The sequence below is a fragment of the Grampus griseus genome (assembly GCF_964374135.1).
Source record: "Grampus griseus genome assembly, chromosome: 6".
NCBI lineage: Eukaryota > Metazoa > Chordata > Mammalia > Artiodactyla > Delphinidae > Grampus > Grampus griseus.
In genome coordinates, this window is record NC_139000.1 from 3,935,415 (window position 1) to 3,947,903 (window position 12,489).

A 12,489-nucleotide genomic window follows, 5' to 3' on the forward strand; every position below is an offset into this window, starting at 1 on the left:
ATTTAACACAAGACTATACAGAATTTCCTGAATATTCCAGCTTTAGTTCTGTAAACTCTTAATTTTTACCTTCAGGATCCCCAATTCAATCAAGTTTGTTGATTTCATAATGTAATGCCATTTATGGGTTTGTTTGTTTGTTTTTTTTAACTGATTTTATCAATATTCTAGGTCTGTTTTCTGCAGAGCCATCATGCGGGGTGGGTGTGAGGATGATGAAGGAACTGGATGTGGACTCAGAAGGATCTAGGGGTTTGAATGTGTCAACAGAAGATTCTGCAGTTAGGTTATTTCAGACCGTGCGTCTCTCATTGTAACAGGGTGGTATCTGGGTAGGGTGTTTACAGCCGTGTGCTCTGGGGGCAGACTGCTTGTGCTCTGGTGCTGACTCTGCCATTCACTGGCTGTGTGACCTCAGGAAAGCATCTAACCTCTCTGTGCCTCAGTGTCCATGCCTCTGAGGTGGAGAGAACAGTAGTACGTACTTCTTGGAGTTGTTGTGATGACTCACTGAGCTAATGCAGATCAAGTACTTAGTACGTGGCCTGGGGCAGAGTGAGCTCTGGGTAAACGTCAGGTGCCATTATTGCTCTTATTTCTCTTTCAGGAAAAGTGTAGTTTTTTCATCGTTTAATAATTGTTAGTAGTTTACTTGTCTTGTTTATTAAGTGTTTAGCCTTCACACCCTCCCTATGAGATGGGTAGAAGGTGGCAGGGAGGATCTCTGTATTTCGTTTTCTAAATGTTGGTGCAGTGTCTTGTCCCAGGGGACTAAGCTAAAACCGTCCCCATCACGTCTTCCTGGCTTGTTACCCTGCCCCCTGCCCCACCTGACCTTAGTGTGGTCTCCCGAAGTGACCGACGTGACCCTAACCGAGTATAAGAGCATCAGAGAGGAGCTGCTGTTTGAAGAAGTTGCTGCGTGATAGCTGTGATGGATCCTCAGGACTCTGGTAGTTGTGCTCCTTACCCCAGATCTGAGTACAGTGTGTCTGGACTTTTAAGGTTAGTTTCACAGGCTTTTATGAACTTTCCTGATTTTTTTCTGATTTTGACCGTATAGTGCAGCCATAAATTCCCTGGGTTCAGATCTCAGTTCAGTCCTGTATTAACAGTGTATGCACGTGCCTTGGGCAAGTTACTTAACCTCTCTGTGCCTCGGTTTCTTCCTCTGAAAGTGAGGGTGGTGACAGTACCTGCTCACTGGGTTGCTTTGAGGATCGGACGTGTAAAGTGCAGGCCAGCGTCTGGTACCTGGTACACGCCCTACGTGCCGGTTGTCATGTCCACTGTGCTCAGTGAGGTGCAGCCTGGGGTCCAGTCACGTGATGGAATGTGTACCCGCGAAAGACCAGAATGAGGTACACCTTGGTGTCAGAGCGGAAAGAGAGACTTCACTTCCTTCTTTTTTCCAGATCTTCAGGGATTTGGGTATATTTCCTTTTTGTTATTGTTGCTGACAGATGGACATGGCCAAGTCTTAACTGCTGGCAACACTGTGACTTAAACACACCCCCAGTGTGGCCCCTGCAAGTTTATGCCCAAGGCCTTTTGGTCCAGCAAGTCTGCCTTTAGGGGTTTTCCCCAAGGGAATAGTTAAGCATGAGCACAGTGACTTACCTACAGACCTGTTTATCGCAGCGTTGTCTGTGATGGTAAGCAGTGCAGACAACCTCAGCTGTGTCAGGAGTGGGGCGCTGGTCACGTGGAGGCGGGGCTCCCATTCAGCTGAATACGGTGTAGTCACGGGAGACGAGGCGGTTTGGGGCTGTTTATTGGCGTGAAAAGATGTCCACATTCAGTTGATATATGATAAGCGCATGTTAGGAGTGTAAGAACCATGATGCCAGTTTTTAAGCCACATGTTTGGTTATGTTTCGCCTAGAAAGGGGCTCAGGAAGCTTCAAGGTGTTGCCAGCGGTGGTGGTTTGTTTCGAGTGGTAGGATGATTTAATTTCCTTCCTTTGACTTGAAGTATTACTTTTCTACAGTTAAAATATATGGCTTTCATAATTTGAAAATCTTTTTAAAAATCAGTTTTTAAGAAAATTGCCCCATAGGAAAGGTTGGTTGTTGTTCAGCCTCTAGACCACCTGTAGAAAAGGTGTTAGAGTAAATTCTGAGTTGGGGACCCTGAGTGCAGGAACGTGTGGCCTTTGGCCCTCCTTGCTCTGGGTGTTGGCCGTTTCTGGAGGGCGTGGCCGCCTCCCCCCCCCCGACCCCCGCATTGTCTTAATGAAACGTGCTGCCCTCAAAGCTTGTTACTCTGCCGCAGTCCAAGAAGCCTGGTCGTGTAGGTATAGGGTCTTGTTGGAAGATGTGAAGAATCCACTTCTTCCTCTTCCTTGGCAAAACCTTTCTCTCTGTGCCTAAAAACAGTTATAGCAGTAGAAAGTTGGGAGGGTTATGAGAATCTAAGCCTACCTTGCTGGACTCGATCTCAGAGTTACAAAGGCCCTATTTTTCCTTGTTTTTGCAGGAAAGAACAGCAGTGTTTCAGGAATTCTCACATTCCAAAACAGGGGTTCTGCTCTGCACGGTATGTACCATTCTGCGCTCCGTGGGAAGGTTGACAATTGTTGTGATGGTGGTGGCAGGCTTTCATCTCCTGACGATTTGCCTTGGGGTCACCGGCCCCACAGGGAACAGGAATTCCGGGGGCCTCTTGGTGTGGCTGGTCTCTTTGCACTCCTGGTTTGCCACCTTATTGCCGCAGATAGCGGGCTGCCACCGCGCGGAAGACTTGGCGATTTGCTCACTAATAGTGGCAGCTGTTTGTCTGAAAACGTGTGAATCTTGGCGATTTCTCTCCACCAAGAACTTGTAAATTACAGCTATCGGGAGTAATTAGAGCTGAGAAAGTCTTTTCACAACAAAATCACTCCGCTTGCCTCTGCTCACCTTCTCTTAAAGGAAAGTAGATGCGCTTGGACAGAGTCTATGTGCTGGTGCCCAGAGCTGTCATCTGCCCTGCAGTTTTCAGGGCCGCTCACTCGGCCTCAGTCTTTGCAGTCGTGGGTAGCCACCTCCTCCAGCACCGCGGTGACCTTTGTCGTGCACGTCTCTTGTGATCTTTTGAGATTGAAAACTCACACCTTCAACGTCCCTGCTTCTCTGGGGACTCACTTCACCAAAGTTGCTGCTGGCTCCCAAGATTAAAATGCCTTCCCTGTTTGTGCCATCTTGGAAGATGTAACTTAATCCCCAACTGGTTATTTGAGAAATCCCTATATATACAGTAATGAAATTGCACCATCAAGTTAGTAATAATCCTGTGAACAAGGGCAGAAGCAACGACGTTCAGCTACTTGAATGCCTGTCTAGGCCTCGTTTAATACAATTACTTTTTAAGGAACTCCTGTTCTGTATTTAGTTTTAAAGGTGACGGAGATCGTTTTCTCTCTAAATTGAGAGTTTGTGAGCGAGTGCAGCTTTGTTTCTCGTGTGTGTATATATGCACGATCATCTACAAGACGGCCTGCCCGGTGACCTGCGGATTCTCACGTGTGTGTGGCAAACAGTGGTTCCGCCGGCTCTGGCCCTTCAGATCTGAGAGCAGTTGCTCCTGGAATGCTTGCCTCAGAAGGAGATCTGAGTCTGACCAAGTAGCCCTTCTCTTTACGAAGCCCATCAAGCCAGACGCTTGTGTTTGCTCTAAAACTGTCTTCACCTGCCTGGTCTAACGCGAAGACGAGTCCAAGTAATCTGCTTGATAAAGGACTTCGTCAAAAATCCTCTGTCTGTTGACACTTCTGGGGCCTGACCCCTTCCTGTTTCCTCTGTCTCCACTTTCCCTCTTGCTGCCTGTCCTTCAGCCAAAAAGGGGCCTCTTTCAATTGAATGTGTCATTCTTACTTTTTCTGGCCTTGGGGCCCTGGTACATGAGCTCCCTCGGCCTGGGACACACCACGCTGACTTAAACTAACTCCTTCGTGGGCCGCAGCTTCAGTGGCAGTTTTTCAGGAAACAGAAGCCCCAGTTCTTCCCCACGAGGCACTCCCAGTGGGCCCTGCATTTCTTTATGATGCTCCTCACAACTGGTCTAGGTGTCTTCCCGCCAGACCGCAAGCTCGCGAGGACAGGGACTGTGTTTCCCATCCCAGCGTCCGGCACAGAGCGGCAGGCGCCCGGTGTTTGTGGGTTAAGTGGGTGGGCAGCTGGGGCTCAAGAACCTCCATGCTGAGAATCACTGATACGTGCCTTTTTCTAAAGACTGAGGCTGAGATTACTATGCTCGCTCGTTGGGGATACTGCTCAGCCACAACAGAGAACGAAGTAATGCCCTTTGCAGTGACACGGATGGGCCTAGAAATGATCGTACTGAGTGAAGTGAGCCACACAGAGAAAGACAAATACAGGACATCACCTATATGTGGAACCTAAAACGTGATACAGTGAGCTTGTTTACAAAACAGAAACAGACTCACACACGTAAAACAAACTTACGGTGACCAAAGGGGAAAGGGAATGGGGGAGGGATAAATTAGGAGTTTGGGATTGGCAGATACAAACTACTGTATATAAAATAGGTAAACAACAAGGTCCTACTGTATAGCACAAGGAACTATATTCAGGTTCCTATAATAAACCAAAATGGAAAAGAATATGAAAAAGAATATGGGGCTTCCCTGGTGGCGCAGTGGTTAAGAATCTGCCTGCCAAAAAAAAAGAAAAAAAAAAAGAGTCTGCCTGCCAATGCAGGGGACATGGGTTCGAGCCCTTGTCCAGGAAGATCCCACATGCTGTGGAGCAACTAAGCCCGTGCACCACAACTACTGAGCCTGCACTGTAGAGCTCGCGAGCCACAACTACTGAAGCCCGCATGCCTAGAGCCCATGCTCCGCAACAAGAGAAGCCACCGCAATGAGAAGCCCGCGCACCGCAACAAAGAGTAGCCCCCGTTCGCCGCAACTAGAGAAAGCCCGCAAGCAGCAACAAAGACCCAACACAGCCAAAAATAAATAAGTAAATTTTTAAAAAAATGTGTGTATGTATAGATACACATGTATATATATATACATATATAAACTGAATCACTTTGCTGTACACCAGAAACTAACACAACATTGTAAATCAACTATACTTCCATAAGAAATAAAAAAATAAAAAATAAATAAAATAGGAATTCCCTGGTGGTCCGGTAGTAAAGAATCCGCCTTACAATGCAGGGGACGTGGGTTCGATCTCTGGTCAGGGAACTAAGATCCCACACGCCGCGGGGAAGCTAAGCCCGTGCGCCGCAACTACTGAGCTCGTGCGCCTGGACAACAGCCCGCGTGCTGCAAACTGCAGAGCCCACGTGCCCTGGAGCCCGCGCAGCACAACTAGAGAAGAGAAGATCCTCACGCCACAACTAGAGAGAAGCCTACCCACCACAACGAAGAGCCCGTGTGCTGCAACTTAGACCTGATGCAGCCAAAATAAATTTAAAAAAATAATAATAATAGGGCTTCCCTGGTGGCGCAGTGGTTGGGAGTCCACCTGCCGATGCAGGGGACGCGGGTTCGTGCCCCGGTCCGGGAAGATCCCACGTGCCGCGGAGCGGCTGGGCCCGTGTGCCATGGTCGCTGAACCTGTGCGTCCGGAGCCTGTGCTCCGCAACGGGAGGGGCCACAACAGTGAGAGGCCCGCGTACCGCAAAAAAAAAAACCAAAAACAGAAGGCAGTAGGAACCTGTGTGTTGGAATTAGGACCAGAACAAAATGCTTTATCTTTGACCCTTAAGATGCTGGACTTGTCCCCGGTGGGAAATTATTGAGTCTCCTAGTGTGCAAATGCTGCCCTGTTTTTTACAGACATGGGTGAGCTCTAAGTCTCAAAGAAAACTCCAGGTATTTGAAGTTCAGTTTTTTGTTTTGTTTTGGGGTTTTTCTTTAGTAGCTCTCCGGAAGAAGAGATCATTTTCTGAAATGTGATTCTCAGTGGGGTCAAAAGCACATGATGATTTTCCCCGTCCTGTTGGCTGCTGCCTGCAGGCAGGTGATGTCAGCTAGATGAGGAGCACCATTGGCTTGGCACCTCTGCCCCCTGCCAGGCCCGCGTGCCACGTGGAAAGCAGGCTCTCACTTGCCATGATCTGATTTCTGTAAGCCCCTTGGTGCGTGTTCTCGTGCTCGCCCAGGCCACGTCCAGCATGCGGAGCCTCAGCCAGCCTCATCTCTTCTTTATTCTGCTTTAGGAAATGACTGGAAAAGAGCTGGGTGGCAGCTCACGCCTCCCCACTTCCAAGCCAGGGTACAAGCCCCGAGTCCCCAGTGGGGAGAAGTTCTTCTTTCCTGCCCAGTCTTCCTTCTCCTTCTGCCGTGTTCGTTTGCTATAGGCGGAAACTTGGGGTGTCTGAGATGCTTTGGCTGTGATAGGTGGGGCCTGGGTTGGGGAGATGTTGTCACTGCGTCCTTTTCAGCAGCCTGTTACTTGCCGGGCTCTGAAAGCTCTCCGGGAGCATCCTGGGTGTTAATGAGTAGTAGGGCCACAGCAGGACAAGGCGGATGGCGGACTCACTTCTTTGGATAAAGGGGAAGCACTTGTGAATGGTTGCGTGGGGACTTTCCCCCTTCGTACCGTATCTTTTGCCATTTTGATTTATCATCCCGAGATCATTTTAATGAGGCCAGAAGACTGACTGTCTTGTGTGAGAAGCTGGGAATTGTGGTGTAACCACACAAAGACTCACAGTTCTGCTGTTTCCTTTACTTCTAGAAAATCCCTCCCTCGACCCCATTTTCCTCCCTTATATCTTTTCTATTGTGAAGAAAGTTGAAGGTGTGTCTCTCTCTCTCTCTGTGTGTGTGTGTGTGTGTGTGTGTGTGTCTGTGTTTCCTTTCATCTTAAACATCTTAAAAGCAAGGATCTTATTAACTTCATGCAATCTTGCGGGACCTGGTACATGGCTGTATAATCTGGGTTCTCAGTACACGTGTGACCGTGATGAGTCCAGAGTCTGGGCAGAGGTGAGAAGATGGTCAGGGAGGAGAGACCAGTGTGGGAAAGAGAAGTCCTTACATATTTGAAATGTAAGTTTGTGTCCTCTAGAAAACCGGATCTAAGAAGAACCCAAGTTAAGGAGGGAGCAAGTATTAGCAGGAAGGAGTCATTTGGAAGTTCAAAGCCCACTTTCCTCAGTGGAGTTCAGAAACCCAAAGAAGCAGAGTATCTCCTCCGGCTTATGGTGAAGCACTCACCCTGAGCCAGAGGTGTTTTCGATACCACTGTTGAGTTGAGGGGCTGGGAAGGAGAAACCCCACCGAGTGACTGGAATGTGGTGTTTCCAGGCTCCCTCTAGTTTTAGGGCTGATGCGTGGCCCTCCCTGGTTGTCCCTGGATGTATGTACCCAGTGCCTTGGCCTTTTCCCAGCAAGGAGAGGCGCTTCCGGCTCCACCTGCATCTGCTGGCTGAGTATCCCTTGGAGTGCTTTGTGCTTGTCCGCACATGCCTCCTTTTTCAGAAGATACCTAAAGCACCTGTGCTGCTCTCCACCTTTTCTCTCTCTCTCTCTTTTTTTTTTTGCTCGAAACACACCGTTAGGTCTGTGCGGTTCTTAATTTCCTCTCCTCCTGGGAAAGTTCGCTGTGCCAGGCGGCCAGGAGACAAAGGAGGGGGGCTGTAAGCATCCCGAGAATGTCCCTTCAGCACCCCTGAAGAAATGGAGACTTTCTCGGTTTCCTCTGGGGTATGCTTTTCAGGCGAAGTTTACCTTTTCTGCCCGTATTTCATTCGTGTTAATGGCAAGACCATTTGGAGATGGTTGGCCATTGACTCAGTTACGCTAACTCATGCTGCCAGCTTTTTGGCGGCTCCAGCCAAGATCTCGCGCCTCTGACAGCTTCTGCGCTGTCTCCTTCCCCCTCTGATTACGCAGCCCAATCTGTCACCCGGACGACGGGGGCCTGTGCCCCGCTGATGGCTTTCCACACGCCGCAGTAATGACTTTGGCAGGACGGGAAGGCAGCAGAGGCGAATTTGCTGCGTCCCTTGCTCGGAGAGCCGCAGGCCCCCTCTCCCTGTTAGTAAAAGCACTTTGTGAGGTTCTCGGGTAAATAAATGAGTCATTTTAATCCAACTGACAGGCTGGCACCTGAGCAAGCTGCCTTCCATCTGTACCCCTTGGTCCCATGGAGGCGGCCAATTGTCAGGCCCACGGACTTGAAGGCCTGACTGGTGAGTGTCTTTCAGAATTGACTTTAGCGATTCTTTCGCCCTAATTAGGTTAAAGGAATACAGTTGGGTTGGATCTAAGTTCTAAGGGTGGGCGGAGAACCGAAGGCTTTCCTCAGTCTTGTGCAGGTCAGTTTCCTGTGGCTCTGGTGCTGCTGGCTGACAGCATCCGGGAAGATGGAGCCATGTCCCCTTCCTCTGTGGTCCTCTGCCCGGGTCGGGTGGATGGGGTGTGAGGGGGGAAGAGAGCCGAGAGGCTTTAAATCCCCACCTCATTGCCTCCGTCGAGCTCTCATTTCATCACGAACTGGAGCACTCAGACTGACGATTCTCAAGGCACTTTGCACGTCCACTGTCTCATTGGATCTTCACAGCAACCTCGGGAGATAAGTAGATTGTAGCCATTTTATAGGTGGGTAAACTGAGGCTCAGAAAAAGCAGAGGTGACTTGCCCGGATTGGTGGCTGCTGAAGTGGTCCTAGAGTCCGGTTCTCCCTGTTCCTGCACCGGCAAGATTGATCCACTCTCAGAGTAACCTCGGCTAAGGCTGGAAAGAAGTGCTTAAGGAAATGGCTGGTGAAGTCCGAGCAGTGGCTGGCTGTGAGGTGCCCCCACCCCAACAGCAGAAGTAGTGGGCGGTGGGAAGGTCGTCAGCCTGCTGTCCTGAGCCGATTGCCCGGCCCGAGTAGGAAAGAACCGTGAGCAGTCCTGATGGGGGGGGCCGCCGCGCCTCCTAACTCACCGTCTCAGCGTGTTTGTACCCGGAATGGCTTTCCTAACACCGTATGCTAGTTTTGAGATTCATCTGTGTTTCTTAGTTGGATTTACTAAACCGACGAGCATTAAATTTTTTACAAAGCTTATCTGTAAAGCTCAGACAGCCCATTGTGTACCTCTCCCAGTGCGGAGCACTTAAATGAAGTAAGTCATTTCTTAACAAGAACTTCGCAGATTTAAGAACCCGTCAGTTTTTCTAAAGACAGTGACTGTGGTTAGTGCAGAGAACGCTCTAAATTGTGTTCTCAAAGGCATCGGCTCTGGAACGGCCGCCTTCAGCTTTCAGGGCACCTGGGAGCTGTCAGAAAACACTTCCTGGGTGGCTGACACACTTCTGATACATGAAATGTCTACTTAACATTTATAAATGCAGCCTCTGGCCACCGTTCAAAGGAGACCCACAAATCCCAGGTGGGATTTAATCAGAGCGAAGGCAGACCAGCCCTGACCTGCCTGCAGTGGTCTTCTGGGTGACTTAGATGATGGTGGGACAGTGTCTTCTTTGAATCCTGCCTCTGACCCTGGAGGATAAGGGTGCGATTGTTTTAATGTGCTTCTTACAGAACTTTGCATAGGATTGTTATTATTTTTTTTAATTTATTTTTTTGTGTGTGGTACACGGGCCTCTCACTGTTGTGGCCTCTCCCGTTGCGGAGCACAGGCTCCGGACGCGCAGGCTCAGCGGCCGTGGCTCACGGGCCCAGCCGCTCTGCGGCATGCGGGATCTTCCTGGACCGGGGCACGAACCCGTGTCCCCTGCATTGGCAGGCGGACTGTCAACCACTGCGCCACCAGGGAAGCCCAGGGTTATTATTTTTTAAAAAACCTTATACACCTATAAATTCTTAGTGATACTGAAAAGCAAGGAGAGAGGAGGAAGAGCCGTTCTTTACAGAAGAATGCCAGTTATAGAAATGGAAGGAACGATAGGCTTAGAAAGCCATCATTTTGTAGACATCAGGGTAACAACTGATACAGACAAGTAGCATCGAATGATACTAAGACCACTGGGCAAAATGTTCTGGGAAACAGTCTCAAAGTTTCCCTCCTGAGGTTACTCATCACAAAGGAGAAAGGTACCGTCACAAGGGAGTGAGATGGTGGATGCCACCTGCTCCAGTGACCGAGCACAGCGTCCCCAGCACAGGACAGACACCCTGCCTGTATCCTGAGGTCACGTGCTGGGCGGTACACCCCACCCTGATGTCATTCTGCCAGAACGCTCCCCCTGAATCTTACTATGAGGAGACAGAAAAGTCCAGATTCTGGGATGTTCCTCAAGACACCTGGACTCTTCAAAAGATTGTTATCCAGAAAATAAATAAAAAGAAGTAAATGTTAAGGGTGGGGATGCAGTTCTACGTTAAGGAAGTCTAGAGGGCTATAATAAAAATAGAATGCAATGATCTAGGCTTCAGTCCTGGGTTAAGAAAGGAAAACAACTATAAAAAGTGTCTTAGGTACAAGTGGTGAAATTTGAACGTGGACTGATTGTTATAAAATAAACTTACTTCGTGTGAAGTTCTTAGGTGTGGTAATGGCATTGTGATTTACGTAGAACGCCCTTTTACTGAGAAGACAAGTGTTGAAGTATTTGGGGGCAGAACGTCATGATACTTGCAAGTTCCTTTCAGATGGTTGAGAAAAACGTGTACGAGAGGAAAAAAGCGGCTGTGCCAGTGTTTAGCAATTGGTGACTCAAGATGAAGGACTGCCAAGTGCTCACTGTACTCTTCTTCCAGCTTTTCTGTAGGTTTAAATTTTTCTAAATAAAAATGCAGGGTTGTGGGGAGGGGGGAATAATGCGCATTCGTCGTCAAAAGAAAAACAAAGCAAACAACGCAGGAAACTGCAGAGAGAAAAGTAAAAATTGCCCCAAATCCCCCTACCTCGAGATAACCACAGTTGACAGTTTTGGTGAACCTCCTTCCAGGTGTTGGTTCTCTGCTTACCGATCCATCTGTGCATTTATCCATTAATCCCTCTGTCTACTTAATGTCTTCTGTTTTTGTTACCCTCTCTTTCTTCCTGGATTTTTTGGTGGAAGAAAGACCATTTGTCCTTCAGGACGCTCCACATTGCGTCCCTGTGGTGCTGTTTACCTTGTCCCTGTCGCCCTGCAGTAGGTCTAGGCACTTGTTAGACATTGCTAGGGTTTTGTTTTTGTTTTGGCAAGAATATGTCAGAGGTGATATTCTGTCTTTCCTACTGCATGACAGCTGGTTATCTTACTTTTTTTTTTTTTTTTTTTTTTTTTGCGGTACACGGGCCTCTCATTGATGTGACCTCTCCCATTGCAGAGCACAGGGTCCGGACGCGCAGGCCCAGCGGCCATGGCTCACAGGCCCAGCCGCTCTGCGGCATGTGGGATCTTCCCGGACCGGGGCACGAACCCGTGTCCCCTGCATCGGCAGGCGGACTCTCAACCACTGTGCCACCAGGGAAGCCCTTACTTTTTAATTTTTAATTATGTTGAAACGTGGTCTCAGGGTCAGAATTATAAGGGCCCATTAAAGGAAGTCCAGCTTCCATCCTCATCCCCTCCCCCCATTCTCTTCCTTCCCGTGAAGGTCACTATTTTTTATAAGCTTTGGGGTTTTTCCCTCCATTACTTCTTTTTCAAATATGAGCAGATATATTTGCATTTCCCCCATTTCTTACACAAACGCATACTATTCACACTCAAAACATAGCCTAGATATTCTCCACATCAGTACATAGGAACCTCCATTCCTTTTGTAGCTGTGTAAAACACCGTTCTATGGGGTAGGTATTGCCGTGTTTTATTCAACCCGTCTCCTGCTAGACATTGGGGTTATTAACAGACCTGCAATTATAAATAGTGCTGAACTCGGTGGTTTGTGACCACCTAGATGAATGGGATAGGGAGGGTGGGAGGGAGGGAGACGCAAGAGGGAAGAGATATGGGAACATATGTATAACTGATTCACTTTGTTATAAAGCAGAAACTAACACACCATTGTAAAGCAATTATACTCCAATAAAGATGTTAAAAAAATAAATGAATAAATAAATGAATAGCCTTGTGCACAGATGATTTTAAATTTTTGCCAGGGATGGATTGCTGGGAGATTGCTCAGGGTCAAGAAGGGAGATTGCTCAGGGTCAAAGGGCAAGTGCGTGTGTAATTTTGCTGGATATTTACCAAATTCCCCACCATAGGGGGTTGTATTATTTTGCATTCCCACTGCAGCATACGAGGGACACAGCATCTTTTTTGATAGTGGAGCCGCATACTGTAATATGGTCTTGGAAAAGTAAAGCAGACCTGGATTTCAGGGCTAGCTCTGCTTCTTAGCTGTGTGTCTGTTGTAGTTTCTCAGGGCAGGGCCGAAAGTAAGCTCGTCACACGAGATGAATTGCCGAAGCGCAGCAGCAGAGGGCTGCCGCTCGCTCAGGCAGAACAGCGCCGTCTGTCCTGCTGTGGTAGCCTTTATTAAAGCATTATCTAGGTTTACACTTTAAGACTTGTCTTCTTAACACTTCAGAAGTGCCAAAGCAGCAAGATATGCTTCTATTGATTATACAAGCAATAA

General features: G+C 48.4%; 1 protein-coding gene across 1 annotated transcript in view; it reads left to right on the top strand.

Annotated features, from left to right (window-relative positions):
- DDX31 (DEAD-box helicase 31) overlaps nucleotides 1–12,489 on the top strand; it is a 73,439-nt gene that overhangs the window by 22,775 nt on the left and 38,175 nt on the right. Inside the window, exon 14 of the mRNA XM_082656032.1 lies at nucleotides 2,480–2,539. Within this exon, the coding sequence (XP_082512158.1) occupies nucleotides 2,480–2,539 (60 nt within the window). The remainder of the gene's footprint in view (nucleotides 1–2,479; nucleotides 2,540–12,489) is intronic.